General features: G+C 48.1%; 1 protein-coding gene across 1 annotated transcript in view; it reads right to left on the bottom strand.

The window, feature by feature from the left end:
• Positions 1 to 9,697: 9,697 nt before the first annotated feature.
• Positions 9,698 to 26,965, bottom strand: part of DAAM1 (dishevelled associated activator of morphogenesis 1) — a 91,572-nt gene continuing 74,304 nt past the window's right edge. Inside the window, exons 18-26 of the mRNA XM_066321600.1 lie at positions 22,138 to 22,222; positions 21,244 to 21,350; positions 19,401 to 19,489; positions 19,041 to 19,209; positions 18,192 to 18,299; positions 15,647 to 15,707; positions 14,902 to 15,033; positions 13,201 to 13,371; positions 9,698 to 12,619 (exon numbers count right to left, since the gene is read on the bottom strand). Coding sequence (XP_066177697.1) covers positions 12,410 to 12,619; positions 13,201 to 13,371; positions 14,902 to 15,033; positions 15,647 to 15,707; positions 18,192 to 18,299; positions 19,041 to 19,209; positions 19,401 to 19,489; positions 21,244 to 21,350; positions 22,138 to 22,222 — 1,132 coding nt within the window. The 3' untranslated portion in view covers positions 9,698 to 12,409. The remainder of the gene's footprint in view (positions 12,620 to 13,200; positions 13,372 to 14,901; positions 15,034 to 15,646; positions 15,708 to 18,191; positions 18,300 to 19,040; positions 19,210 to 19,400; positions 19,490 to 21,243; positions 21,351 to 22,137; positions 22,223 to 26,965) is intronic.

The following is a 26,965-nucleotide window of genomic DNA, read 5'->3' as shown; positions in this document are numbered from 1 at the left end:
TTTTTTTTATTTAAACTCTGAAGCATAACAAAAAAGTAATTATGAAAGTGAAGAGGTATGATACTGGGAGGGAAGGAAAGGAAGGTCATGCCTCAGATGTCAGAATTTCAGCAGCCTTTTCTCTTTCTTTGCAGGTATGATCTACTTAAAATACCATGAATATGAGAAACATGAGTTCCTCAGACAGACTTAAAAGGGTGTGGGTGTAAACTGTGGTGCACACAAGATGTGTGTTTTCTGTTTGAGCTCATCCAAAGTGTCTCACATCTCCAAGGGTTTTACCATAATTAGAGGAGCTATGTGAGAGAAGTGTCTGAAAGGAGAGGTAAAGCAATACCACGTGCTCCCTGTGTGCTCTGCAGCATGTGAAAATGTGTATGTGCACAGAACAGTTATTGTTGTATTGATGGCAGCAATCCATTGGAATACGATATTTAAAAACCAGATGTTTGCTGTTGAAAAAACAAAAGAAAAATACCACCACGGAAGTGTGATTGCACAGCATAAATTCAAATGAATTTATCAGTGTAATCCTTTTGTTCAAGGGCCCAAAGCCTTAAATTAGTATTTTGAATCAGAAATTAAGATTTGACCTTTGTCTTTGCCAGAGTTATGTGTGAGACAATATTTTTCCTTGTACAGGCTTTAAAAATACAGTGTTTCAGTTTTACCTGATTTTTCAGCTGTTTGTGGCATTAGTGAACACAGTATCATTATTTTGTAAGGGAGACAAGAAATAAATTTTCTTTTATGCTGGAAATGAAAGTGTCTCAGCCTGGCATCATTCTCAGGCCAGCCTTGGGAAGGGAACTCCTGTAAAAAATTGCCAGGTGAATGATAGCAGAGAGACCTAAATGTTTGTGAAATTTTAATGCAGCTGGTTTCTATGCTGTAAGCATTACTGTAACTTTCTTCTCTGATGCTCCTGAAGCCCACGAGGAAAAGATCTGACCCTTGACTACTCAGCACTGCTAATTTGCCCTGCAGCTACTGGATTTTGCAGGTTGAGCAGTGTTTTCTTGCAGTTTCAGAAAGAGGCTGTGCAGAAAGCCCACAGCTCTTCCCAGGAGCTGTTTGGCAGTGAGTGAACACTGCTGGCTTGTTGGAAGGGCAGAACAGGAACTCCTGGCACACCTGCCCTTCCACAGCAATTGGTGGCTAAGTGTAAATGGAAAAAAGGGGTGGTTTGAATGATGAGATTGGATTTAACTCTTACCTGGGTAGCTGCAGGTGGTAACAAGGAGATTGGTGAGGGGTAATTGATAATTGGCTCTGGTCACCTTCCCTGTTGCTTCTGTCCCCATCACTCCAGCTGAGTCAGACACTGAACAACCACTGATTCCCTCTTTTTCATACTGGTTTCCTTTTCTATTGATTTGGTGTCCTGGCCAGTGTACCACAGGTCAGGGGAGCATCTCTTTGGCAGTCAGTTATGACAAGGGAAGAACTGGGGGTATCAGGACTGAGGGAGCTGCACTGGGAGTGGAAGTAACACAGCTTTGTAGGAAAGGGGTAGTGAAGCTGCTGTAACACAGGTTTAAACATATTTTTAACAAGCTCAGGCTGGTGCATGTTAGTCTTGCATGTGAGGAATTGAACAAGGGCAGCTGGCTGTGAGGTCTTGGAGGCATCACAAATTGGCACATTTCTGTGAAAAGCTAACTTGGGCTGTAGCAAGGGGAGATTCTTGACCTGATCCTTTTTGACATGGACCTGCTGCAGCTCCAGTAGAGAGCCAGCTTGTGTTTTAAAGCTGTGCCTGGCCTGTGCTTCTCATAATCACAGAATCATAGAATCATTTCAGTTGAAAAAGGCCTCTTGGGTCATCAAGTCCCAGTACTGCCAAATCTACCACTAGCCTATGTCCCTAAATGCCACATCTACGTGTCCTTTAAATGCCTCCAGGGACTGTGACTTTACCACTTCCCTGGGCAGCCTTTTCCAGTGTTTGGCAGCATTTTCTGTGAAGATATTTTCCCTAATATCCAATTTAAACCTCTTCTGGTGAGACTTGAGGCATTTTCATCTGGTCCTGTTACTTGAGAAGAGACCGAGCCCACCTGGCTTCAACCTCCCTTCAGGTAATTGTAGAGGGATCCCTCCCAAACCTCCTTTTCTCCTGGCTGAACTGTCCCTCAGCCACTTCTCATATCACAGCACTCTTGAACAAGTCAGGTACGCAGGTCTCTACACCCACATTTTTAAAAGTATGTTTTTAAAAATACAACCAAATGGTCTTAAATAAACCACAAAACAGCAGCGAGAGACACACACAAACCACACCAAAGGCTGCAGGCTGCCTGCCAAAACAGTGCTTGAAATGCTGCTGTGTCCCCGCTCTGCTGAAGGCTGCTGCCTCTCACGGAGCACCACAGAGTGGGTGAGAAGGTCTGCCCCTGCACCTCACAATGCTCCATGTGTTCATCTGGGAGAAAGAAAGCAATGGATTAAGCCACCGTTCTACTCTAGCTCTGAAAACTCTGTCTGTGGTTGCAGCTGCTTGTTCTTGGAGAAGACATTGCAGCAGGTGACTCCTAGCCAAGCCACTATGGGACATCTCCTAGTTCCCCATGCTGGTGTCACCCCACTTAGAGATCCACTTTCTTTGGGCTGGAAAACTCAGAAGGCAGGAAAGCACTGATATTTTGGACACTACAAAACTGGCTCTGAGGCTCCAACCCTCCAGCCTCTTTTCTTTTTCCTCCCTTGAGATGAGCCTGGACAAAGCAAATTGCACAAATCTTATTTGCTCAAAAATATGGGACATATTTTACCACACCAAAAGTCATGTGGATTATTCTGTGCAGGATATTCAGCATAAGACAAAGAGGAGTTCAAGTGATTTGAAGGCCAGTTCAGCCCTGAGTACTCCAGTACAACTGGAGTCAAAGTTTGACAACTCAGTCAAAGGCAAATTAAAAATGAGTCTTCAGGCTCTTTAGTCTCTTGTTGACTTTCCAGCATACTTAAACCCTCAGTTTAAGAGTACCTTACTATTTGGCAATGATGGCATGCCACTGACTGACCTAATGCATTATATCTTAGAAGGAAAACATTAAGTCTTGATGAATGACAAGCATTTCAGAACACACTGCTCCAACTGCATGCAGGGGTTGTTTTCCTGCTGATTTAATCATCAGATTCATTCAAGTAGTTATTTTCCACTCCCTTCCCAATCTGTGGATGAAGCCTCCGTTCAAAGCAAATGCTGCGTGCATAACTTATGAACTGTGAACAATTAGCAGTCCAATTAGCAGTATTTATAAGTGACAGCCAGATGGGCTGTAATAGTTGCCGTCAATCACCAGAACTGGGAGAGCTCAGGAGTACGAAATATCCTATTGCTGCCTCTCAGCACTGGTGTTGATTCCTGTATCCAGCAGATGCCAGCAGAGATCCAAGCAGCCGGCACAGCTGTCCCGGTGGCGATCCTGAGAAAATCCTCCTTCTGTTAATGAAATCAACCACTGCCCTCAGAGCTGCTGCTGCTTCCCAAATATGAGCACTCAGGGTAGGGGTTGTGACTGATGCCCAAAGAGCACCTCACCAAAACCTAGTTTGGAAGATTCAACACATGCTGTTCTTTGGGAATTTTGTTGTACTGGCTGAAACTAATAATTTGGAAAGCACCTCAGAAAAGTGGCATTTTGTGCATGCAGGCCAGAGCTGCAGACCTGCCATCTGGAGGGCTGGTGAGATCAGTCCTAGTGCTGGCAGGGTGCTCTGTTCAAGCAGCACAGCTGCCTCTGCACTCTGGATGCTTTTGTATTTTCACATGATGACTCCGATTATTAATAATAAATGGATGCACATGTAGATCTGCTTGCAGAGCAGATTACAGAGCCACAAAGTAAGTGCTAGAAAGAAAAGGTCCTGAGTCCTCCAGGAGGAATAACCCACAGTAAGATCCAGTCTTGCGGGACCTCATGCTCAACTGGTTTGCTGCTGCAAGCCATGAGTTGCCATGTGGGGTGAGTCCCAGTGGCTTCACTGGGGCTGAATGTGGGAGGACAAGGATTGCCCTCCTCCTATAGCACAGCCAGCCCTCCTGCTGTTCCCAGCTCCAGAGGAGGGATGGGTTTTCAGTGCCATGCTGCTGGCAGGCCACTGCCTGAGTCCGGAGGTATCACCACAGCCAAAGTGCTTTGCAACTGCTCAGCATTTCTAGGTATTTTTTCCCTAGGAAATCACCACTGCAAGAAGCAGGAGGAAAAGTGACGTGGAGAGAGACAGACTGTGAATCCTCTCAGTGGCATGAAATGGATGAGTCACAGGGGAAATCAAAGTGAAAGTGGCAGAAACCCCAGGGCACAGCACCAAGGCCTGCACTAATCCTGTCTGGGGAGTTAGGGGTGATCTCAGCCAAGAGGACCCCAGGAGGCTGTGACAGAAGGAAATTTAACAAGGGGGGCTGTTTGCTGGGGCTGTTTGTACTGAGTGGCAGAGCACGCCAATGTGCCCACAGGCTCCTGGGGTGATCATAAGAGACGAGTAGCTGTGATTCAGCAGAGGAAATAAATTCACCCTGAGAGGAACTGCATGTTATTTGCGTTATTTCTTGGCCTGCTGGCACTGAGCTCCTCCAGGTTCAGCTCACAAAGGCAAGCACTGCCAGAAGCACACAAAACCAACTGGGGAGCAATTTCCAAGTACTTGTCATCCTTCAATTTATACGTCCATTCTTCTCACTTTTATTTTTAATTTTATCTCTTGCATAGTCAGTTCAGAAGCTAAGGGAACATTGAAAGGTGATCGTGAAGGTAACAACGTTTTTTGAAAGCTTTGTTTAGGCCATAGCATTATGCTTTTCCTCAGGGGTCTTTCATTGTGCACACTGAAGAGTTAAAGGTGTTTGCAAACCACAGTGCTCCACACATTTGCTTTCCCCTCAGACATGGGGACACCTTTTCTTCTTGCCACCCTAAAGAAAAGCAGAAAGATTCAGCCGTGATGACTTCGGGGAAATCACTTAGGAAAATGATATTCCTCATTTCCTGGGGTGGAGATTGGGAGTGGAAATAGTGCTGATCAGCCGTCCACATCTGAAGGAACATTCATGTTCCTCCCAGGGGCCAGAGCTTGAAGGCAGCAGGGATATCTCCTCGTGCTTCTGCCAGCAGCTCTGATGCAGAGGCTTAAACACTTTGGGTAGTGCTTGGGGGCTTGGCCAGAGGGATTCACTGAGGGATTCACACTCAGAGCAGGTGAAAATTGTCCCTATGTTGGGGCTGCACATGGACACCAGGCTGGCTCCTATGTGAGATTATGGAAAATACCAGGCTAGTCCAGCCCACCCCACTCCATCAGAGGGCAGATGGGAGGATGCTGGTGCTTCAAAACCCCTCTGGATGGACCCTACAAATTAACACACCCCACCCCCCCCCCCCCCCAGGCTCATCTACCCTCAGGGTAGGTGTGGACAAAAACAGCAAAATAAATTTCTCTGAAATTCATCTCACCCTCCCAGCAATTCCCTTACGAACTCCCTTGTCCCATAAATGTAATTTGCTTACCTGATTTAGCAACATACTCTGAACTAATCCCAACATCAGGGATAAAAAAATGCTCTGAGTAACCAGGTCACTTATTTTTTTCCAGTGGAATCTAATGTGCTGCAGCACTTGTGCCTGATCTGTGCCTGTGGCTTCTGTGCTCAGTCTGGTGCATTTTACAGAACATTTGGTAATATAGCATCCCTGAGGTCAAGTCAAGTTCTGAATACAGCATCTGAATTGTGGAGTCTTTAGAGAAAATGTAACTCAAATGGTGATCGCTTCCTGCTATTAAATTGGAAAGATTTGCCATAGGAACTAGGTCTTGCCTGAGTGCTTCTCACTGATTTCATAGCAAAAAGGGTTTTGGGCAATGATCAGGAACCGGGTAAAGCACAAAACTGGGACTTCTGTACTTTTGCTTGTGCCCAGGGGATGCTCTGCACAGAGCCTGGCAATGTAAAGCCATGTCAAAGCACACAGGCACAAATTCAAGCAGATGGAAAAGCTGCTGGTCCCCCTCAGCACCCAAAGCCCAGGTAAAGCCACAAGGGCACTGTCCCAGCCCAGCTTACAGCAGTGTCCTGACAGGCCAAAGACAGAGGTTAGGCAGCAGGAACAAAGCTGTGTCCTCCAGACTGGCTGTGGTGGTGTTCAGGATAATCTTGGTTTTAGAGCAGCTCTGCTTGCTGTTGCCCAATCCCAAGGAGTCCTCTCCGTCCTACAGAGCCACCTCTGAGCTGAGAGCACATGAGCAAATACTGGAATATGGGCCAGTTAAGAAAGTAATGGAAAACTGGCAATTTCAATTACTTCCCTTCACAGAATTGCTCTGAGAACTGGAAACTCCAGCTTAATTTCAAGTTCTTTGCAGTGTGACAAGAGAATACATACAAGGTGTAAGGAAAGCTGGGTACAAACAGGCTCCCAGCACAGATCCTGGGACTGGGGCAAGCTGGAGATGCTGTAGTGGAGTGGGGCATTCTGTGGTAATTTCCAAAGCCATGGAAGTGAGTTCAGGTGACCCATGAAGCTGTTTTGAGTTAGTTTATCTTACACACATGTGCATTTTTTATGCCCCCCACATGCAAACACTGTGCATCAACCTGAAGGCTGGGCATTACCAAAAGTCACAGAGGAGCCACAGGCTGTGACCTTTGGCTATTTGACTCGAATTACAACGGAGAAAATTAAAATTAGCCCTCCTCAACCACCTTTATCTGGGGGAAACTGACATAGAAAATTTAGCATGAGAACTTTTCAGACCACGGTAGAGACCGCAGAGGAAAACAAGAAGCGGAATTGATTTTGTACGTGACAGCTCTAAAATGCTGAAGTTGGGAAGTGCCAGCAGATGGCACTTTGCTCAGCCTTTGCTGAGGCTCCGGGCACCACGGGATTTCTCCCTGGCTTAACCGCACACTCTCATCAAGACTGGTTTAGGGCTAAAAATGACACCAAATGCTCAGAGGTTTCAAGTCACAGCACTCCAGATTCAAACGGAGAACTCTCCTTTTCACATGCATCTGTTGGAGGACCCTGAACAATGTCAGGGAGAGAGCTCAGGGAAAGATGTCTGCAGGATTTGCTGCAGAAGATGGAGTGGAGATGGGGCTCATCCCCTCCCTCCCTCATCCATCACCTTTGTGTCCTCTTGGCCTCTCCTATCTCCTCCAGAAGCAAAGCTCAGAGTGTTTCCACCCAAAGCACAGGCTGATGAAATGACCAGCTTTTATGGGAGCTGAGAATCATAGGATGACAGAATTGTTTGGAATCACAGAAGCATTTAGATTGAAAAGATCTCTAAGATCATTAAATCTAGCCATTCCCCCAGCATTGCCAATCTCACCATTAACCATGTCCCCAAATGCAATATCTACATGGCTTTTAGATACCTTGAGGGATGGTGACTCCACCACTGCCCCGAGCAGCCTGTTCCAATGTTCGGTAACTTTTTGGAGAAAGAATTTCAATATCCAATCTAAACTTCCCCTGGCATAACTTGAAGCTGTTTTCTCTTGTCCTTGTTTGTTACCTGGAGAAGAGATGAACCCCCACCTGGCTGTCCCCTCCTGTCAGGGCGCTGTAGAGTGAGGTCCCCCCTGAACCTCCTTTTCTCCAGGCTGAGCTCCCCCCAGCTCTCCCAGTTGCTCCTCCTCAGACTTGTGCCTGTTCCTGTGGCATCCAGCAGTGCCAGCCCTGCACAAGGACTGCAGATTTGGTCAGGCTGTGTGACAGTGATGGTGGCAAAGTGCAGTTTTACTCCAGAGCATCTGCTTGAGGTGTGACATGGGGACAGTGGCAGTGAGGACAGGTCCCACAGCACAGCTGAGAGCAGAACTAGCAACATCCCTGCTTTGCTTACCCTTTCCTGAGGGTCTCCAGCAGAAAGAGATATCAAAGTCTGACAGGTCCATTGGGCCCACAGTCCCCTTTTTTGGGATTAAATAAGTGTCAGAAGTCCAGCAGCTCCTGCCACTGGCACAGAGTGGCTGCCAGCAGCGTGGGAGTGTCTCTCCACCTAGCCATGCCTGCCCTGCTTGCTGAGCTGAGCTGTGCATGCAGTGCTGCAATGCTGCCGTGCCTGCACCAGGCCATGGCCACAAGCCCTTGACTCATCTTTTCCAAGCCGGGGCGCGATGCCAAGGGCACCGGGCTGTGCGGGAGGTGACACCTGACACTCCTGGCTCCGGCGGGACTCCCAGTCGCCACAGCCTTCGGCAACAGGGAAAGCTGCCGGGCTGGAGCAGGGCACAGTCATCAGGGCTGGCTCGACAGGTTTGGTGTCACCAACCCGGGTGGCCCCGTGGGACAATTCCTCCAGAAGCGCCGTGCCCGGCAGCTTCCCTGGCACCGGCGGGTCTGGGCAGGTTTGGAACATCCAGCACACTGCTGGCTCATGGATGTAACTGCAGGGAACAACCAGGATTTGGGGTACAGGAACATTCTTTCATGTGAAAGTCCACTCAGCCAGGACATCAGTGGACGTGGGCTCACACAGCACAGGTGTGCCAGTCCAGCACAGTGCCCACCCTGGTCCCCTTCCCTCTGGGATGACAAACACTGTATCTGAAATTTGTATTCTTAAACAATAGGTGCTGCTGATCCAGCCATGCGGAAGGGTTTAAAGGAGTTTGAAAGTTACTAGGATATTTTTTCCCATGAAGTATCTTGGTCGAATAAAAAGCTGTGTCCTGACCTGGCTCCCATCTCCCACAGCCACCCTGCCCCCATCCTGGGGACCATCCTGTGTCACACAATGGCGTGGCCCAGGAAACCTGCAATCTGCCATAAACTAGAATTTCAGGTCCTCATTGGTTTGTGGGGTTTGGCCAGCTTGTTCACATCTATTTATGGATGAACCGAGATCAGCCCTATGCTGAGGACATGGGGATTTATGATGGGAAGAGCAGCTGAAGCCATCCATTCCTGTTTTCCTTGGGTCCTTTCCCATGGCAGCACCAGCCCACAAGTGCCAGGGCTGGTGATGGAATCTGTGCTCCCTGACAGCCCCCATCCAAAATGGGAAGCCCACAGGTCAGAGCACAATACCGATGCTCCCAGTGGCACAAGCAGTGGGGTCTGGGGGTGTCTTTGCGTGCTGCAAAAATCACTCCAGAGCATTGGAAAAAAAGTAAAACAGCCTGGATGGAAAGGTGGGAGGGAGAGGAAAAGGTGAGCAGGAATAAGCCAGGAGGGACTTGGGCTACTGCCAAGGAAACATCACTAGATAGGCTTGCTAGAGGCACAGTGGCCAGCGCAGCCAGCAGTTCTCCTGGAAAAAGGGACAGGATCCAATCCCATGATGCAAAACTGGCTGCTGCTTCAATGCAGGATCCTGGAAAAGCCCCAGTGGGCTTTTAGAAAAATACCCACCAAGGTGGGCACAGGCATCAGCAACAACAAAACAAGGAGAAATGAACAGGTTCACCAACTGGGAGGCATTTCAGAACCCACACATGGGTGACAATGAGGATGCTGCAATCCTGGAGAGTGGGAAAACCCAACTGCCTTAAACCCAGCAGGGGGAAACCCTCAACCTCCTAAAAGCCAGCACTCAGGGAAAGGGTGAAAGGGTTATCCCGACCCCAGAAATGCCTGTAAACACACCTGAAAAAGAGCAACCCTCAGCCTCTTTTTTAATACCTGCCTCAATTCCTAATTATCCCATTTCTTCCCCTAAAAAATAACTCACGCCTCTGCCATGTACACTCACTGAAATCGTTTTGCTTTATTGCATATTGCCATCTTAAAAAATGTACAGTCTCATAACATTACACAGCATTTCCCACTAGCTAGAACTACTAACATCCTTGCACCTAACAGACTACCTTAGTCACTACGAAGCTAATATGGTCCAAGACATAAACTTTCGTTTACAAATTATCATGGAATTTTTTTTTGTTGTTTTGTTTTTGGCATTATTAAAAAAAAAATCATCTTTAAAATACACACCCAAGAGAAAAGAGTGGCTACTTACACCAGCACCAATCTAAAAGTAGTTTTCGACAATGGCACATGGAATTACCTGCACACAGCCTTTGCATTTATTTATAGAGATATATTTTTTCTTTTTTCTATTTTTTTGAAAGAAAACAAAGAAATGGCAAAGTCAGCCTGATAATCAGGCTGCTGTAAAACAATTTAAAAAAGAAAACAACCCAAGAGGTTTGGAAGGGCAAGAGGAAATCTGTCAGGAAAGGTCCTGATGTGGCACTGGGGTTGCAGAGGCAGGAGCTGGGGTGGGTGCTGGCATCCACAGACCCCGGGAGGAGAGCACCCGTTCTGACCCCCACCACCTGTCCAATTAATAAACACGTGTGACCAACCATTCCTTAAACCATCAGAAGCCAAACTTTTTTTTTAACCTTTTTTTTTTTCCTTCTTATTTTATATATTTTCAATTCCCCCCATAGTCCATTCCCTCAATTGTATCAGCCCCATTTTTTTCAGCCATAAATAAAAAATATAAATAGAGGCACTTTAGTTAAGGAATAGTATTATCATTACCTTTTGTCTTTATTTCCCCCTCCTTCTTAAAGCAAAGTGCTTAACTCCACCTTTGAACGTAATCCGCAGGTTTTGCAGCTGTTTGGATATGAGGTGCTGGACTTTATTTTTGCACTTACCTGCTTTATTTATTACTGCTTTAAATGCTACTCAGAAAGTCTTTTTTTTTTTTTTTTCCTTTCTTTTTTTCTACTTTTTTTTTTTTTTTTTTTTAATCTACAGTGCGTTGAATGTTGCAATGAAGAAAAGAACAAAATGGTAAAACCACAGCTCTTGACAACTCTGCTTTGAGAGAGATTTCACAGCTTTCACTCAGCACACAGACCCCGTGGCCTTCAGGTGCTTAGAACCATTTTTTTTATACAAATTAGTTTAAACAGCACTTTTGCTATACAGTACATATAGTTAACTGACATCCCATACCCCACCAGTAATACCGATTATCTGACAAAAAAAAAGAACAACCAACCTTATTTCAAATAGTGTTAATATCTAGTGCAACAGGGACAAACTCATCTCTCCACAGGAAAAAGAACAAACAAACAAACAAAAAAAAAGGATCACAAAAGTATTGGTGGTATAAAAAGGTTTTGTTTTGCTTTCTTAAAAAACATACCACAAATAAATAAAAGTAAAAAGTAACAGTCCTCTATATACTCAGCATAATTTAAGAATAGAAATGTTAATATGTTAATGGTGGTTATTTTTTATTCTCCAATTCTTAATTTTCTAAACCCTTAAATTATTACTCCCTGAGAGCTCTGAATTACTTTTATTATTGGTTTTTTTTTTTCTTTTTTTTTTTTTTTTTTTTTTGGACTGACATTTGACAGGTAGTTCTGCTTACAAATTTGCAATGACAATGAACAGCAAACCATTCAAAAAAGGACCTGGCTAAGAGATGAGTGTTTCTTGGCATCGCTGCTCCTGTGTGTCCGAGAAAGAAAAAGGAAAAGAAGGCAGGTGAAAGCTGGTGGGTTTTACCCCAACCCCTTTGTATTTCAGAGACCTTTGGTCCTGACCCACCTTGACAGAGGATAGTTTGTCCCACTGAACAGAAAGCAAGAACAAAAGTTACAACGCAAAAGTTTATGCTCTTCGTCTCCTTCGAGAACCGAACCTTTCCCACCGCCTTGGGTCAGAAAACGTTGCAATAGTATAAATACATCAGTGTGGCGTTAACAGCGAGAAGCACTTTGGGGTAAAGTTTGTCCTTTAGCAAGGTGGCAGCAGGAGGAAAAAGAGCATTTCCCAAGGATGACGGGAAGAGCATCGCCGGGAGCGCCCGCGGCGCCGAGCTCGGGAACCAGCACGAATGAACGCACAGATCTGCGAGTTTCTCAGAATCGTCACAACAATGAGAGAAAAACAAACAAACAAACAAACAAACAATGGATTAAAGTTCAGTCAACTTTGCTATTTTTTTCTTTTTCCTCATCTTTTCTTCTTTAAACCGCTTGGCTTGTGTGTGCAAGGCGTCCCCTGCAAATGGCCCGAGGGGGTTCTGAGCAGGAGAGCAGCAGGAGGCAGCTTCCCCACTGGCTGCGGGACCACAGGGACAACCGGCGGCTTGGGGTTGGGTCCTCTCTTGCTCCACGGACGCGGCATTGTGCTTGTGCATGGGGAGAACTACTTTTTTGTAGTGGGGAGGAGGCAGTGCTGGCACTCACCAACTTGAGCCGCCCAAGCACCTCCCTCCACACCCCCCGACCCGACTATGTACACAGTATATACACACACACGCACTCACCCGCGGGGACGAGGAGCGTGCCACTGTTCCGCCTCGAATCGCGAGGCAGTGTCATGGAAACAAAAACAAAAGAACAAACCAAAAACCAAAACCCACAGCCACTTCAGCAAGACTGACCCGCCTGTCTTTAGCTGGGTTTTGCTGTCAGTTCTGTCTCTCAGAAGTTGAGCTTGGTGACGGGCCTCTCGCGGCCGCTCTCCGCCAGCTGGTTGGTGATGCGCTTGCGGTTGCGCTTCAGCTTGGTGAGGTCCTTGTCGAAAACCTCGCCCGAGCGCAGTGCCGACACCAGGTCGTCAAACTCGCCGCTCTCCTCCCCGCTCTCCTTCGCCTTCCTTGCCTTGCGCTCCCGCTCCCGCTGCTCCTTCAGCTGCAGGTCACGGTGCAGGGGGAGAGAAGGCATCTCAGACTCACACAGGTGGTTTGTGGGGGTGCCCAGCACATGCATGGTGACTCCCAAACTCATGGAGCAAAGGTGGTTTCCCACCTCAGTGCTTAGCATGTGAGAGGTGGTCAGGGTTATTGATAGAACATGTCCCTGGAAGTGCTCCAAGGACAGGTTGGACCTGAACCTTGCCTACAGGAAGGTCTCCAAGCCCACAGTGAGGGGTTTGGAACTAGAACTAATTCATTTCCAATCCCAACCATTCTATCATTCTGAGATTCTGTGATACAAACCACAAGCTAGGGGTCACAGCCCCATGGCTGCTGCTCATGGATCACAGCAACTGAAAGACTGCAACAGCTCTGCTGCACGTTTCAGCTGCAAGACCTCACCAAACCCAAGGCCATGAATCAAGTAATCAAAAGTGAAAAGCCATTTGGTCTAAAACCACAGAAGCTACCTTGCCAGTCTACAGTGCTCCCCGTGCCACCCTGACCACCAAGGGGACACAACTGCCACTCCCAGGTGCCCTGAGGGCACTGCCAGAGTTGCTGGCGTGTGCTCACCTGAGCCTCCATGCGTGCCCGGCGCTCTTCCTCCTCCTTCCTCTTCCTCATGTTCTCGTTCTCCTGCTTGGCCTCGGTCACAGCTTGAAGGAACTGGTCAAAGATGCCAAAGAATTCGTCAGGCTGCATTTTGTCTGTGTCTTCTCCAAAGTGCTTCACAGCCTTGGAAAACTGGAAGAAAGAAGACAGGGGTGCATTAGTCTTGGAAAAATCCACTAGGCTGGTGAAACTTTCAACCTGATGGGGCAGAGTGAAAAACTTCCAGCAGCCATAGCACATAGCAGGGTTTTGCCTCATCAAGCTTTGATTTAAACCTGAAATAAATCACCTGATGTGTTACCTGTTGCCCTGCAAGACCTGGCTCACTATCAAGCTCCCTCTCCCCATCTCGCCTCTGGCTCTGCTGAGCCTCCTCTGCCCCAGCTCCACTTTATTAACTAAGCAGCAGTAAAAACAAGGAAGCAAAATACTGTGGGACTGAAGACATAAAACTAATAGTAAGCACGGCAGGGGAAGGGAAACTTGTACTTTTAAGTTTTTCTTTGAAGTATTTTTGGGGTATTATTTATCACTGCCACATGCTCTGCTATTGAAACCAAATGTGTTGGTGAAACTTCTAAAAGAAGATTTCTGCCCAGACTCAGGCACAGCCCTGGGCAGGGAAATAGGGAGTTTTCCGGCCTCTTGTGCTGTTTGCACACCATTAAAGTGAGGGAGTCGAATAAGGCCGTAGCAGAGGTCAGGACAGGACATCCATGATCTGCCAACGTGCCCCAGTCCCCAGGCAGCCCCCGAGTTGTCCTTGGGACTGACACTCTTTGTTCTCACTTCCAGTCTGAAGGAGACTCTTTGTGTAGAGCAAGTTTGTTAAAATTGTGAAGGCACATTCTGGAGATAAGCATGCTTAAAAGAAAAGAAAAACAAAATCAAAGCATCAACAGATTTATTAGTTGCTTTGATATTGCAGGGTAGACCAAGAGGAACATTTTTAAAGCCTGCCTGTATGATTTAGTTTTATTTGCAGGGGTGTCCCAGGCTTTTCAAAAGACATTTAATGCATTTTTTATTTCTTTGTTTACTTAAGAGACTTAACGCTTCAAGATGCAGGGAGGAATCTGAGAAGTGCCACTATATAAGTCAACATAATTGAGGTTAATCTTGCTGATTTTAATCAAGATATTACAATTCTCTGCCATGTTGCAAGAGATGCTGGTGGGGGAGGGAATGCTGAAAAGGCTCTCCTCATGTGATATAAAGTTTATAAAATGGGGATGTTTCTGCTTTCCTAAGAGAAAACAGGAACACAACTTGAACCTGGACATGTGTTTAAAAAGCAAAGAGCTGGAGCACTCCACAGAGCCCATCCCTTTCAACAACCATGGAAAATTGCTTCAGAGTGGACTTCCACAGATGCTGGGGACCACGACCAGACCTTCTCCTCCAGATCCAGCCAAGTCAGCAGAAAATGATACAGTTTGCAGAGCATTTGTCACCAGTCCTAACCCAGTGCAGAGAGTATCTCTGCCAGGTTACCATCAAAAGGCCAAAAGGTGGCCTGGGTTAGCCATTGCCTCAGGAAGGTCCATCATAATGCCCAAGCACAGGTCAGAAGGACAATGCCAACTGGACAATGGGCACAGCCAGGGAGAAGGAAGTGAGGCTGAAAAGCTGCTCAGATCTCAAGGACATTGGTGGCCTTACCAGCTCTTTTGCTTCCATCAGGAGATCTTCAACATCTGAGAAGCTGAAGCTGGCCAATGTGATGAACTGGCTGACAACAGACACAAACTTGTCACCTGCTTGCTGAACTTGAGACTTCTGGAAGTCCAGCTCCTTTGGGGGGAAAAAAAGTAAATCTGGTCAGGCCCTGGCTGATGAGGGACACAAATACCATGGGCCCCTGGTAGTGTCATTGGGAGTATGCCTGAATCAGTGCCAGGGGCTCTGCCAACACCACCACTGCTGCTCCCCCTGCTGTGTGACACCCTGGATTACACTGCCTGAAGTAAGTTTTTAAGCCAAATCCTGCAGGAAAGCTTATGGAAGCAGGATAATTCAGCAAGACAGTGAGTCCTCTGGGATGCCTCCACCTTTTCGTCACCACTCCAGCTGTGCTGCAGAAGTGCTCCCCAACCCTCAGTGGTTTTATAGCCAAGGGGAGACTCCTCTGCACATCACAGGTCCTCCTTGGGCATCATCACTAGGCTTACTCAGCCTCCCTTGATGCATTAGACATAAACCATGCATGTGCCTAAACACACATGGTAACTTCAGTGCCAAAACACCCCTGAGAGGACAGGCACACGTGCAGGGCAGGAAGTAAAGGCAAACAGATCTCCAGGATGTGATATAAAAGCAGTTTTGCTGGGAGCTCCCTGGCCTGCCTCCCCAAGGAGGGATGCAGTGCTGCTCAGGCTGGACTATACTTGGTTCAAATGATACTTACAGTCTCTACTGCTCTCAGGCCGCTTCTCAGAGTGTTTATTTCTTTCTCCAGCTCGGTCATGCTGTTGGAAATAGCAGGATGTTAATTTTCACCTTTTCCCAGCAAAATCTACAGCTCTCCAATCAAATTGACCATGGTTTTCCCACTGAAAAGACTCCAACCCTGCCCACACTGCCTCCTTTCTGCAAATCAGCGTGACTCAAGCAGCAAATCAGGCTGACAGCCTCTAAGCTGGGACTATCTCAAAGTGGCTGCAGCTGCCTGTTTCAAAGCAAAGCACTTCTCTGTATTTTTAATCAAGGGGACTGTGCAGGTTTAGCAAGCTCAGCAGCCTCCAGCCCTCTCCAAGTGAAAGGATGGCTCAGGAAAAGGGCTTTGCTGGGCACAGATTTCCCTCCAGGTCCAGCAGTAGATGGGATCATTGTCCCAGGGCACAGAGAGCAGTTTTTCAGGGCACCATGGTTGGGTGAGCACCAGACAAAGCATCCTTCTGAGGAGCAGCGAGGCTTCCACAAAGGGAGACAGCCCAAATATAGAGAAATAAAAATAAATCACCACGTCTGGCACTGGCTTTGTTTACACAAGGCTCAAGCCCCTGATGAGCTTCAAATTCAAGTGCTTATGGGTTTCTACCACTGTGTCTGAGGGGAAGCTTTCTCACAAAGCCTCGGTGACCACAGACTTGATGCCTTTCCAGGGGTGTCTGTGCGAGGGCTGGGGTCCCTGGAAATGCTGACGTTGGGTCATGGGGCAAGCATTCCTGGCAGGTTTAGTCTGGGAAAATGCAGTTTTGGGAGCCCTGTGCTCCAGCAGTTCATTACTAGTGGTGGGATTGACAGAGGCAGCAATTTCTGCTTCACAGCTGCAAGACTGGGGGGGAATTCAGGGTTTTCCAGAGCTTTAGAAACTTCTTGGTTTCGCTCTAGATTGGACCAAACCCAAATGTTACATATGGTGTCCAGTTTAGAGTGAAATGATAAAGTTTAGGGGGGTAAGGAAACCCTCTGTGCAGGCGTTTTCTTTCCCATACGTGTGCCTGTGCAACAGCTGCAGGTCAGGAGCATGGGAAAGCCAGAGCCTCCAGCAGCATGGAGCATGTCCTGCTCAGCCATGCCCTCAGCTGATGGCTCCAAACTGAGCACCACACACCCACACAGCCATGGAATATCCTGAGCTGGAAGGGACTGACAAGGATCTCCAAGTCCAACTCCTGGCCCAGCACAGGACAGTCCCAAGAATCCCACCCTGTGCCTGAGAGCATTGTCCAAATGTTCCTTAAGCTCTGTCAGGCTTGGTGCAGTGACTATTGCTCTGGGGAGCTTGTTCCAGTGCCCAGCCACCCTCTGGCAGAAGAATACTCTTCCCTGCATGCCAAAATTTGTCCTGTCACTGGGCTCACTCCAATGGCTGGTGATAATTTTACATTTTATATGAGGATCCTTGTTTTGTCCAGTTCATATCTTCCCTGGGAACCCATCACTGCTACAAAAGACCTTTGAAGCTTGGAAGACCCTCGAGCAACTGTAAACTCCATGTATATTTCACAGCATCATGGAATGGTTTGGGTTGGAAGGGACCTCAAAGCCCATCTAGTTCCAACCCTGCTGCCATAGGACACATTCCACTATTCCAGGTTGCTCCAAGCCCCACCCAACCTGGCCTGGAACACTTCCAGGGAGGGGGCATCCACAACTTCTCTGGGTAACCTGTTTTAACCACACCCTCTCTAAAGAGGTGCAGTTTCAACCCCCTTTCATGTCCACAGCTAACAAAAGTGGTTGCAGAAATGTGTGATCTTTGCTGCTCACATCCCTGAAGCATCAAAGCCCATAAGCCCCTGCTGGAGTTTAAAACCAAAACAGAGCCTCATTGATTTCAGAGGTACTTCAGCACATACTTGAGGGCTTTGCAGAGCAACAGTAGATTCCTCATGAACTTAAAGGTTCAGGCTGTGTTTAAGGGCTTTGCTGAACTGAGGCAGCCTGTTCCAAACAGGTCACTGGGCAGGGTTTAAAAAGCTGGCTGCAAACCCCAGAAACTCCATGTTGGTAGAATAAGGGGCAGGCAGGACCTGGATGCAGGTGAGTCCCTCACACAGCTGCCTGGTCCTGCCCATGCTGCAGGCAGAGCCTCCCTGGCACATGAAGATAAACAGCTGCCCTTTATCTGCAGCCACACCACAACCGCTTCCTCCCGGATTACTTAATGCACCATTAGAAATTAATTAAATGCTTTTGTGGTGAGATAACAACAGGAAGCGGCTGCTGCAAGCAGCTCTCCTCCCCCAAGCTCACAAGTTTAGAGCCTTTGCTGCAAGGGCTGTGATTTAAAGCTGCCAGGTGATGTTTGCTTCTGAGTCCTGGGCTGCTCTGAGCCAGCGTGACCATGGCATGGCATACAGCCCGACAGCTGTAGGGCAGGGATACAGCTCCCAGCACCTCTGGCCAGGAGGGTGGCCCAGGGTGAGGTGACATGGAAAAACAGGCTGAAATGAAGGGAGAGGTGCTCTCAGTGCTGCCTAAGTGCCCCCTCAACCCCTGCTTACTTGACTTTGGCTGCCTGTGGGATGTCTCGCAGCTCCTCGTGCAGGCGGAGGACTTTGGGGTATTTCTTTTCCACAACAGTGATGAGATAGTGCAGCAGGGTGATGTTCCTAGGAGAGAGGGGCAGAGAGGTCAGTGTGGCAGCATCTTGGGGAGTTCAGTGGTCAGTCAAAACCTATGGTTTAACCCCAACCCTAATAATGAACTATTTGAGGATTTCGGCAAGGATGCTGCTTGATGCCTGTCTGGAGACATGGGGGTCTGTCCCATGCACAGCTACAGAGCAGAGCAGCCTGGTCCCTGCAAGCAGGGGTTCTCCACAGGAGGAACCCAGGGGAGGTGACTTGAGCATCACTGCTCTTGTCCTCCACTGTCTTTACTGACAGATGAGACCAGGCAGCTTTGAGACCTGACCCAGCTCCTCTTGCTCTGTGAACAGAGCTCAGCAGGGCAGAGCAAACCAGGCAATGGCTGCATCAGCATGGGAGAGTGGAAGTTCCTGTGGAGAAAAACCCCTGGAAACCCTTTCTCTGGCTCTTGGCATCTTCAAAGGGGTTAAAATGCATTTGGAAGATGATCCTCCTAATCAGCCTCGGCTGCAGTTTAGCCAGCCCAGGAAGGAAAGGCCCCATTAATTGTTGTGCTGATATGCAGCTTGGCTTCCCTTGAAAGCTGTCCTGCTCAAAAAATGCTCCTGATCACATCATCACTGATGTACCAAGTTGGGCAGCAGGAGGAGGGGACTGCTCCCACCTACCCACATCCCAGAGGTGATGCTAATGACCCCTGCATTTCCCCAGCACTCCTGGGGCCCGTGGATGCTACCAAGGATAAGGGCAGGGGCTACTCACTTGTCAATGCTGGACTTGGTGTCTGCAATCTTGTTGAGGCTGGAGATCTTAAACCCGAAGGCATTGCCCCTCTGGCCCTTGTTCATGTAGTTCCCAAAGGCCAGGACCACCTCCAGGAGCTGCTGGAGGCTGCTGCTCTGCAGCACTGCCTTGGAGCCAGCACGGATGGCTGAAAGCAGAGAGGGGTAGGACATTACCCCCTGCCAAAACAGCCCACCAGCAACCCCTTCAGGACCTCCCCAGGAGTGACCACCAACCCCTTCCCTTCCTCTTCCCCCAGGCTCATCCTGGCACAGAGCATGCTCTTGCTGGGAGTGATCCCTGTCCTGGCAGAGTCCCTTAGCAGCTCTGGTCACTTGCCTTCCACCTTGGGCTTGACCTCTGCAACTCTCTCTGCAAACTTCTTCTTGAAGTAGAGGGACTGCAGCCTTTGCTGATAATGGTTTATCCTGGAAAACAAAGAGGAGGTGCAGGCTGAGCTTTGCTTGCTCCAGGTAGAGCTCTGTTGCTCCACTGCTCACAGCTGTGCTTACAAAGCATACTTGAGCCAGGGTGATTAAAAAATAATGACCCCTTTTCTCCCTGAAACTGCTGGGATGGGAAAAATTGACAACTGAAGCTACAGCTGTCCTGGGGTGGATCCCCGTGGGTTTTTAAGCACATGCTTAAGCCAATCCCCTTAACTCAGCAGGTTCAACAAGTGCATTTTTACACCCTATTGATATGTGAAAGAACAAACAGTTCTTTCACAACCACTCCTATGCAAAGGTGCTGATGAGGTCTGGGCTCTTTGTGATGAGCTGCAGCTGGAGAGAGGCTCACCTACAACCAGAACTAATGAAACTGGACCATCAGAATGATGAGCTGGGCTGGAAAGCCCCTCTCCTGGGCAAGTCAGTGATGGCTCTGCTCATGTCAGTTGTGTTTATGCTAACCAAGATCTCACTTGTATGCACATGGCAGTCTGATTTGAGTCACTTGGACCAAGGACCCACGGGAGACATGCTCACACACAGGGCCATGAGCTGTGCTGTTGTACTAATCAGAGGTGACAAAGACATCACACTCGGTTACAGACCACAAGGCAAAAATTAAAAAGCCGTGCTGGAAATCAAGGAAAACATTTGCATCAGCACATTGTGCTTTCCAAAGGATGAAGGCATGAGACAGAGAGTCGGTGAAGAAGGAAGGTGACCTGTGATAGAAAAGCTAATTCTGAGCATCACTGAGCCCCGAGGGCTCAGGTCTGAACTTCACAGCTCCATCCTGCCTGCCTTTGACACTCAGCAAGCACACAGCTCATCGGTGCACTTCTCAGGGAGCATGGGAGCATTTCTATTTTTGATCTCCCAGTGCAATTGTAAAACTCACTGACCTTGCCAACAAGTGACTGGCTTGAAGTTCAGCTAAGAAATTCAAAGAGCTCAATGCTCAGTTCAATTTAAATAAGGAGCTTCAAGATTTTAACCCAGCACCTCTAGAGGATGTGCATGCAATAGATAAGGTTATTCATCCCTGAAGACTCCTAAGTTTTAAATGATTGCTACCAGGAGCAGGAAGAAATGACATTTCCTTTCAGTCTCATATAGTCTCAGGAGCCCTGGAGATGAGTCAGTCCTGAGGTGAGAAGTGGTACTCATCTACACAGCAGGGCCAAACGCACATACATCAGGCTTGAATATTCATTAGGATGAAAGGGAAAGGAGCACTGTGTTATCATTTTAACAGCACTTCCCACCTGGGCCACAATGAATCATAGAATGGTGTTCGCTGGAAAGGACTGAAAGATCATTTAGCTGCAACCCCTCTCCCCTGTAGGGACACTTTCCACTTGACCAAGTTAAATTACACAATCTCAGAATCATCAAGGTCCAAAGAGACCATCAGGATCATCTAGTCCAACTATCAACCAGAACCACGACAAAATCCATCTCCTCATCCCTCTCCCCTGCTCCTTCCAGCTGCTGCTTGTATAGGAGCGCAACCCTGAATTTAGGACCAGAGCATCACCAATGATCCTTGTAATTTGGATTATAGAGCAAGCAATTATATTGCTTGCCCTCCTGTCTGCTTGGCCCACTTATTTCTTGATGTGAAAAACAGTAAGAAAAGGGCTTATTTCCCAAGCAGATTGCATGAAACAGACACTCCCCCAATCAGCCTGTGCAGACACTGGCCAAAATGTGTCCCCTGAGCCACCAACCTGCTCATTTCGAAGAGGAACCGGTCAGCCTTGGCCATGCGGTCCAGCTCGTGCTTGTGCTCCTCCAGCAGGTCAATGTCACCCTTTTCAGGAACAAACTTCAGCAACTGGACAGGAGGAAGCACAGCAGTGGACATGAGGTCCATGCACACATATTCTTCAGGAGTTAAAAAGTGATTTATTTCCTTCAGTCTAACACCTTTTCAGCATGTACAGACAGTGACCCCAAGGCTCCTGTGAAATAAGTGTTATTGCTGTCCCTGTCACCTTCCTCACATTACTCCATCACGTCAGTGTCTCCTGCCTCTGCCCTGCCATCACTCAGCTTTTACAACAAATGAATTAAGTCTGCTCCAAGGAGGTTTCAACATCAGCTCTGCCAGAGGAGATGTCAGTCAGGGATTCCCATTTGCTGCAACTCTACTTATTAACAGATGGAAATTTTGTGCAATGAATCCTCCCACATCTCTGCTCCAAGTGCAATTACCAGCTCAGCTTTAAAGACAGGTGAGTAATATGCTTCCAAAGGGATTCAGAGGGGGTGAAAATGGGATTCCCCTTCTGAGGCTTGCACAGACACTGTCTAACCTTTCAAAAACAAACCACCACTGAGCACAAACTTCGAGCTGCAGCCACAAAAAGGGGAAATGGCCCCACCTCAGGGTCCCAGGACAGACCTGAGTACAGGAATGGCACGTGAGGGCCATGCTACTCCCAGAATGCCACATTTGCGGTGCTTTCCTGCTGCTCCGGCCCACCTGGGTGGTTCTTCAACAAGTGGCTGGTAAATAATTTGGGGCCCAGCACACACAAAGCTGAGCTTTGGTCCCAAATTTGGCACAGCATTGTTTCAACATGAGGCAACCACAAAGGAGCACGAAACACGTTGCCCACCTGTTCCAGCATGTCTTTTGGGAGGTCCTCCTGCTCATCCATTGTCAAAATCGCTCGTTTGATCTCCTCATTGGATAGTTTCAGCCTGGGAGGTGGAGGGAAAGGAGAGTTATTCCCAGCCCAGCAATAGGGGAAGGCTCACGAGCCTTTCCTTACACATCTGTGCAACACGAACAGCTGAAGCCCCAGCCAGCAGCAGCATCACAACCAGCTCTATCCAGCATGCTGTGAAGGAGGATGTGTGAGAAATGTGGTAGGACCATGCTCTGCCAAGGCTCAGCACAGCACTGAGCAGCCCTGGCCCTGCTGCCAAACCCCGCCAGCCAATTCCCTCTCCCCACACTGCAGCTGCCATTCCCTATTTCCCTGTTTCACAGTATTTTGTGGAAGGACTGTAAGCAGGACATTAAATACCCAACTTTCAGGTGTAACTCTTGCCCATAGCAATGCTGCTCCTGCAGTTCCAGCACCCCCAAAGGCCACAGTGCCAGTGAGGTTACATTATCACTGGCAACAGAGCCCAGCTCAGGCTCAGGAGTGCAGCTCAGCAGTGCCCCTGAACCCACTGCCACAACCCTTGAGGAAAATCTGGCCAATTTCCACTGCTGTTCTTGGATTTAAACCTTGTCTCTCCCAGTTTTCCTGACCACCTTCAGCTGGAGTTTTCCTCTAGGAAAAAATTAGAAAGAAATCCAAAATTTGGACAAGTGGATGTTCAGCATCCCAGGAAACCCATCATTTTGGTTTTCTTTGGAGGGGTGGGGATTCAGTGCTCCTGGAAGTGCAAGAAGCTGGAAACCAGCCTCTCCCCCACCTTTTTCTTCCTCTACTTCACCTAACAGGAATTGAAGATGCAGCCTCAAACTGCAGATTTCCCAACCCACAGACCACTGTGTCACACAGTGAGCACCACCAGGCTGGGCTTCCCTGGCAGGAATCTTTCTGCCAGCAGCCCACACTGAGCTGAGGCAACAGAGAGATGGAAAGATGCCCTCAGCTCCTCCTTGGGCTAGAGCAGCCATTAATTACAGCTTAATTCGACTGCAAAGAACCGCTCCCTGCAAGGACTTTGATTGCAAAACCACACGTATTTTTCTTTTTCTTTGCATTGCGGTCTATGAAATAATCTAAATTAAATAAAGGGAAAGCCCAGAAACTCCTGCAACTCCATTTACCTACATCCTCCCTCTCGCCTGGCGTGCAGTCGTGGTTAAAGCCATTGCAAGAGATTCAGTTTAAAAAATGTAATTCCCTGTACTTGCATGCAGGGAAAAACCACAGAGTTGAAAAGACATATCTGAGGAACCGCATGGCCCCAGTATCGGTGATCAGTGCTGCCAAAGGATGCTGAAACACTGGATGTGGCTCAAAGGAATGAGCTGAAACCAGAAACACACCTTACAGCAGGATGTGAGACCTTGGAAGTCAACCTGATCAGCAGATCAAAAAGAAGATCAGGAGCTGACTTGATCACTCTGAGTAATTAAACAAGGAGGGTGTTTTTCACCCCCACATTTCTTGAGGGAGCAGACTGAGACTGTGGAGTTGGCTTTTGGAAGCTAAGGCTGATACAGAAAGGGTGCTGGTCTCTAAGGCCAGGGTAGCATGGGCTTGGTTTACTTGGAATATGTTGCTCGAAGCTGGAAGTGAAGGATTAGCTTTATTGAGACAGGTGCATCTTATAGACCTGGCAAGTAAATCTTTATTCCTTATAAGCCCATATTTCTCATCCTGCACTCAGTCCTCTCTCATCCCCTCCTCAAGGGAGCACCCCAGAGAGTGCTTGTTAATTAAGGAGTGAATTAAAATCTACCTCAGCCAGGGGAGGAAGCTCAAAGATTGCACTGAGCAGCAGCCAAGATACTCGCTGGGGTCATCATACAAGGACCAAACCAGAATCCTTGGAAAATATCCCTTCTGCTGCTTGCAGGAACAGGCAGCCACATCCTGAGGTCACCCTACCTGTCCCTTACAATGGCAGTGGCCAGGATGGGACATGATCCAAGGTGGGCTATGAAACTGCAGAAGAATTCTTTTTACACCCAAGCAGAAACAGGAATGCTCAGACCACCAGCACTGGTCTCCACCCTGACGAAAAGCAGACATTGGCTAGATCTGGGCATTTGGGGATCCCTGGGAGGCAAAAATGCTCCTGGGAGAAGGGGGTGGGCAGGCAGCTACTCCCCATCCACAGCGAACACCTAAAGCACAGAAAAGTACCCTGATCATCTCCAGGAGTGTAGGGAGAAGATGAAGGTGACTTTTTCAAGCCCTTACTCATTGAAAGCAAAGCCAACAATAAAAATGCATTCAAAAAGAAAGAGGTTGGGGGAGAAAAAAAACCAACAATTTTTCTCAGGAATCATCACAAGCCAGTGCCAAGAACAAGAGCCTGCCCCCTGCATCAGCAGGGGCGCCAGAAGAAAACAGACTTCTCAGACAACTCGATGGGAAAGGGGCCAGTGAAAGCTCGAAGCTTATCTATAACCACAATAATTATCATTGTTGGCAGCAGCTGTCGAAGGCGAGCTGTCTGAGAGGAACGGGGTCACAGGACTCGCTGTCACAGGGATTTAGAGGCAGCAGCCCGGCGATGCGAGGTGACAGCTCGCCAGCCCCACCAGCTTTTGTTTGGGCCTGTGGAGGGCGTGGTAAGTGTGAAGGGGGAAAACCAAAATTCCACTAAGAAAGGGACGAGCCCTGCCTTGAAAAGCCACATTCATTTGAAGGAGGGGAAAAAAATTAAAAAAGTCTCATGTCACCTCGCCGGGAGAGAGAGGAATCAAACGAGCATTCACTGCCAGCGCAGCTGGAAAATGAAGGAGTGAGGGGTGGGTTTGCAGGGCTAAAAATACACACCCATACATAGGGAGCAAAAGCAAGGGCTTGGTAGGTTCATAGCAAGGCACTGACATCAGCAAAGCGTCCTCCAAAAAAACAGGAGAGAAAAGCAAGCCTTAAAAATGTTCTTGTGCTGCATTACAAGCTGGAGGAAAATCCAGTGATCTCACTGCGCAGTAATTTCTCCCAAAGCAAGGGAAACAGGCGAAAAAATAAATCTACAGAGGGAGATAAAATATCTCACTGGCCGTAATCTTTCCACGCTGTGAGCCAGACAATGCCTGGTGAGCTCACAAACGTCTGGGCTAAATCAGGGGCCAAGCCTGCAGGTCCTTTTGCATGTCAAAGTCTGCTCAGCCCTGTGGTGGCCATGAAAGCGAGGTGGGACAGCAGCAGCCCAGCTGCCAGACCAGTCCCTTTGGAACACTGGGATCAGGGAACCACTGATCTGCCCAGCTTTGGGATGGGCAGCTGGGGTGGGCAGAGGCAAAAGGGTTTGCCCAAATGATACATGGAGTCTGCTGGAGATGAAGGAGCTGGACCTGAGAATACTATAAGGATGCTTGGGCTTTATCCCTACATCGCCTCTGAGACACCTGCATTAAATCACCCCAGAGGGCTTTTGGGGAGAGAAGCTCAGTTGTGGTCCTGGAAGAACCATGGGATGAGCTCCAAAGCACTTCCAAAGCAGCATCTGGGACAAGTCACTGCAACTTCAAAGCCACTCATCCCTGCATGAGGATGGGCCTGGGAAAAGCCAGAGGCCTGAGGACCACCTTGCAGGGCAAGTTTGATCCTGCTTCTCCCCTAGGAATTGGCCCACAGGGAAAGGCAGACAGGCAGCAACTCCATCCTGCCCTTTTTGTGGGATTAGTTACTGGCAATTCCTTTCCAGCCATTGCCTTCTTGGAAGAGAAGGGTTTGCTGGTGAGATGAAATTGAGACCTTCACTCAGTAAGATGTGCAAGATGCCTTTGAAGTTGAGTGCTTGGGTCTCTCCCCTTCCCACTGAAGGAGCTATTTGTGTGCTTGACTTCCAGATATACACTTAAACAAACCTCTGCTGAATCACACCTAAACCCACTCGACGCTCAGCCTACGTACGCCGGGAGCAGCTCAGCCAGTGCCCCAAATCCCATCGTTTTACTTGCTAATAGCTGCCTGCCACAGACATACTCATTTGACTGCTGCTTTAAACTCCGCTTTCATCATCATCCTTTTTTATTTGGACTGCTAGGAAGTACGAAAATCCCCAGAAGCAGCCCAGAGCAGAGCCAGCCAAAACCAGGGCAGCTTTAACCCCAAATGGTGCCACATTCATCGCTCTCACTGCCCACAGGCTGCCAACCACCTCTGGGAGAAGCTGAGTTACCCACTCAGGGGTTTTATTTTTTTGCAGACATCAGCCTCTCCAAGCTTTCTAGGGAAGGAAATCAGCTGGGCTGCCCAGGCAAGGCAGGATCTCCACTTGGAAGACCCAGAAGGAACCTATAGTCTGGGAAAACACCGAATTTGGCTGCAAACCCAACCCACCAGCAATGCTGCTACATCCTGGCCAGTCCTGGGTGGCACAGAAGCTTCTGTGACTCCAGACAGCAGAGTGAATATTTTTAAATTTTACTGATGTTGGATTTTTTTTTCTGGGTGAGTCAGAAACAAGTGGCAAAAGTGGCAAAAAACAACATTTTTTGCTGCTCTTTGGATGTTTTTTTTTCCCCCCCAAGTAACACCGATAGCTCATCCTTTCAGACCACCGCGACCTGGTTTCTTTTTCTCAGGATTCACTCTGATTGGTGTAGTTTATCTTGCTAAAATAGTTTTTATAATTTTGGCAGCTGTTTGGAGATCAGATTAAACTGCTGGTAGCAGTGCTGAGCCTGCCTCATGAGGGGTGTGAAGGAGGCTGTCAGACCGCAGGGCAGCTGTAAGAGGGGGACGTCCACCTCCCAGAATTCCGATGTGGGCAGCAAGGTCCTGGCCAAGTTAC

Source organism: Sylvia atricapilla, chromosome 6 (genome assembly GCF_009819655.1).
Source record: "Sylvia atricapilla isolate bSylAtr1 chromosome 6, bSylAtr1.pri, whole genome shotgun sequence".
NCBI lineage: Eukaryota > Metazoa > Chordata > Aves > Passeriformes > Sylviidae > Sylvia > Sylvia atricapilla.
The sequence above is the reverse complement of the archived record's forward strand: the minus strand, read 5'-3'. Positions and strand labels throughout refer to the sequence as shown.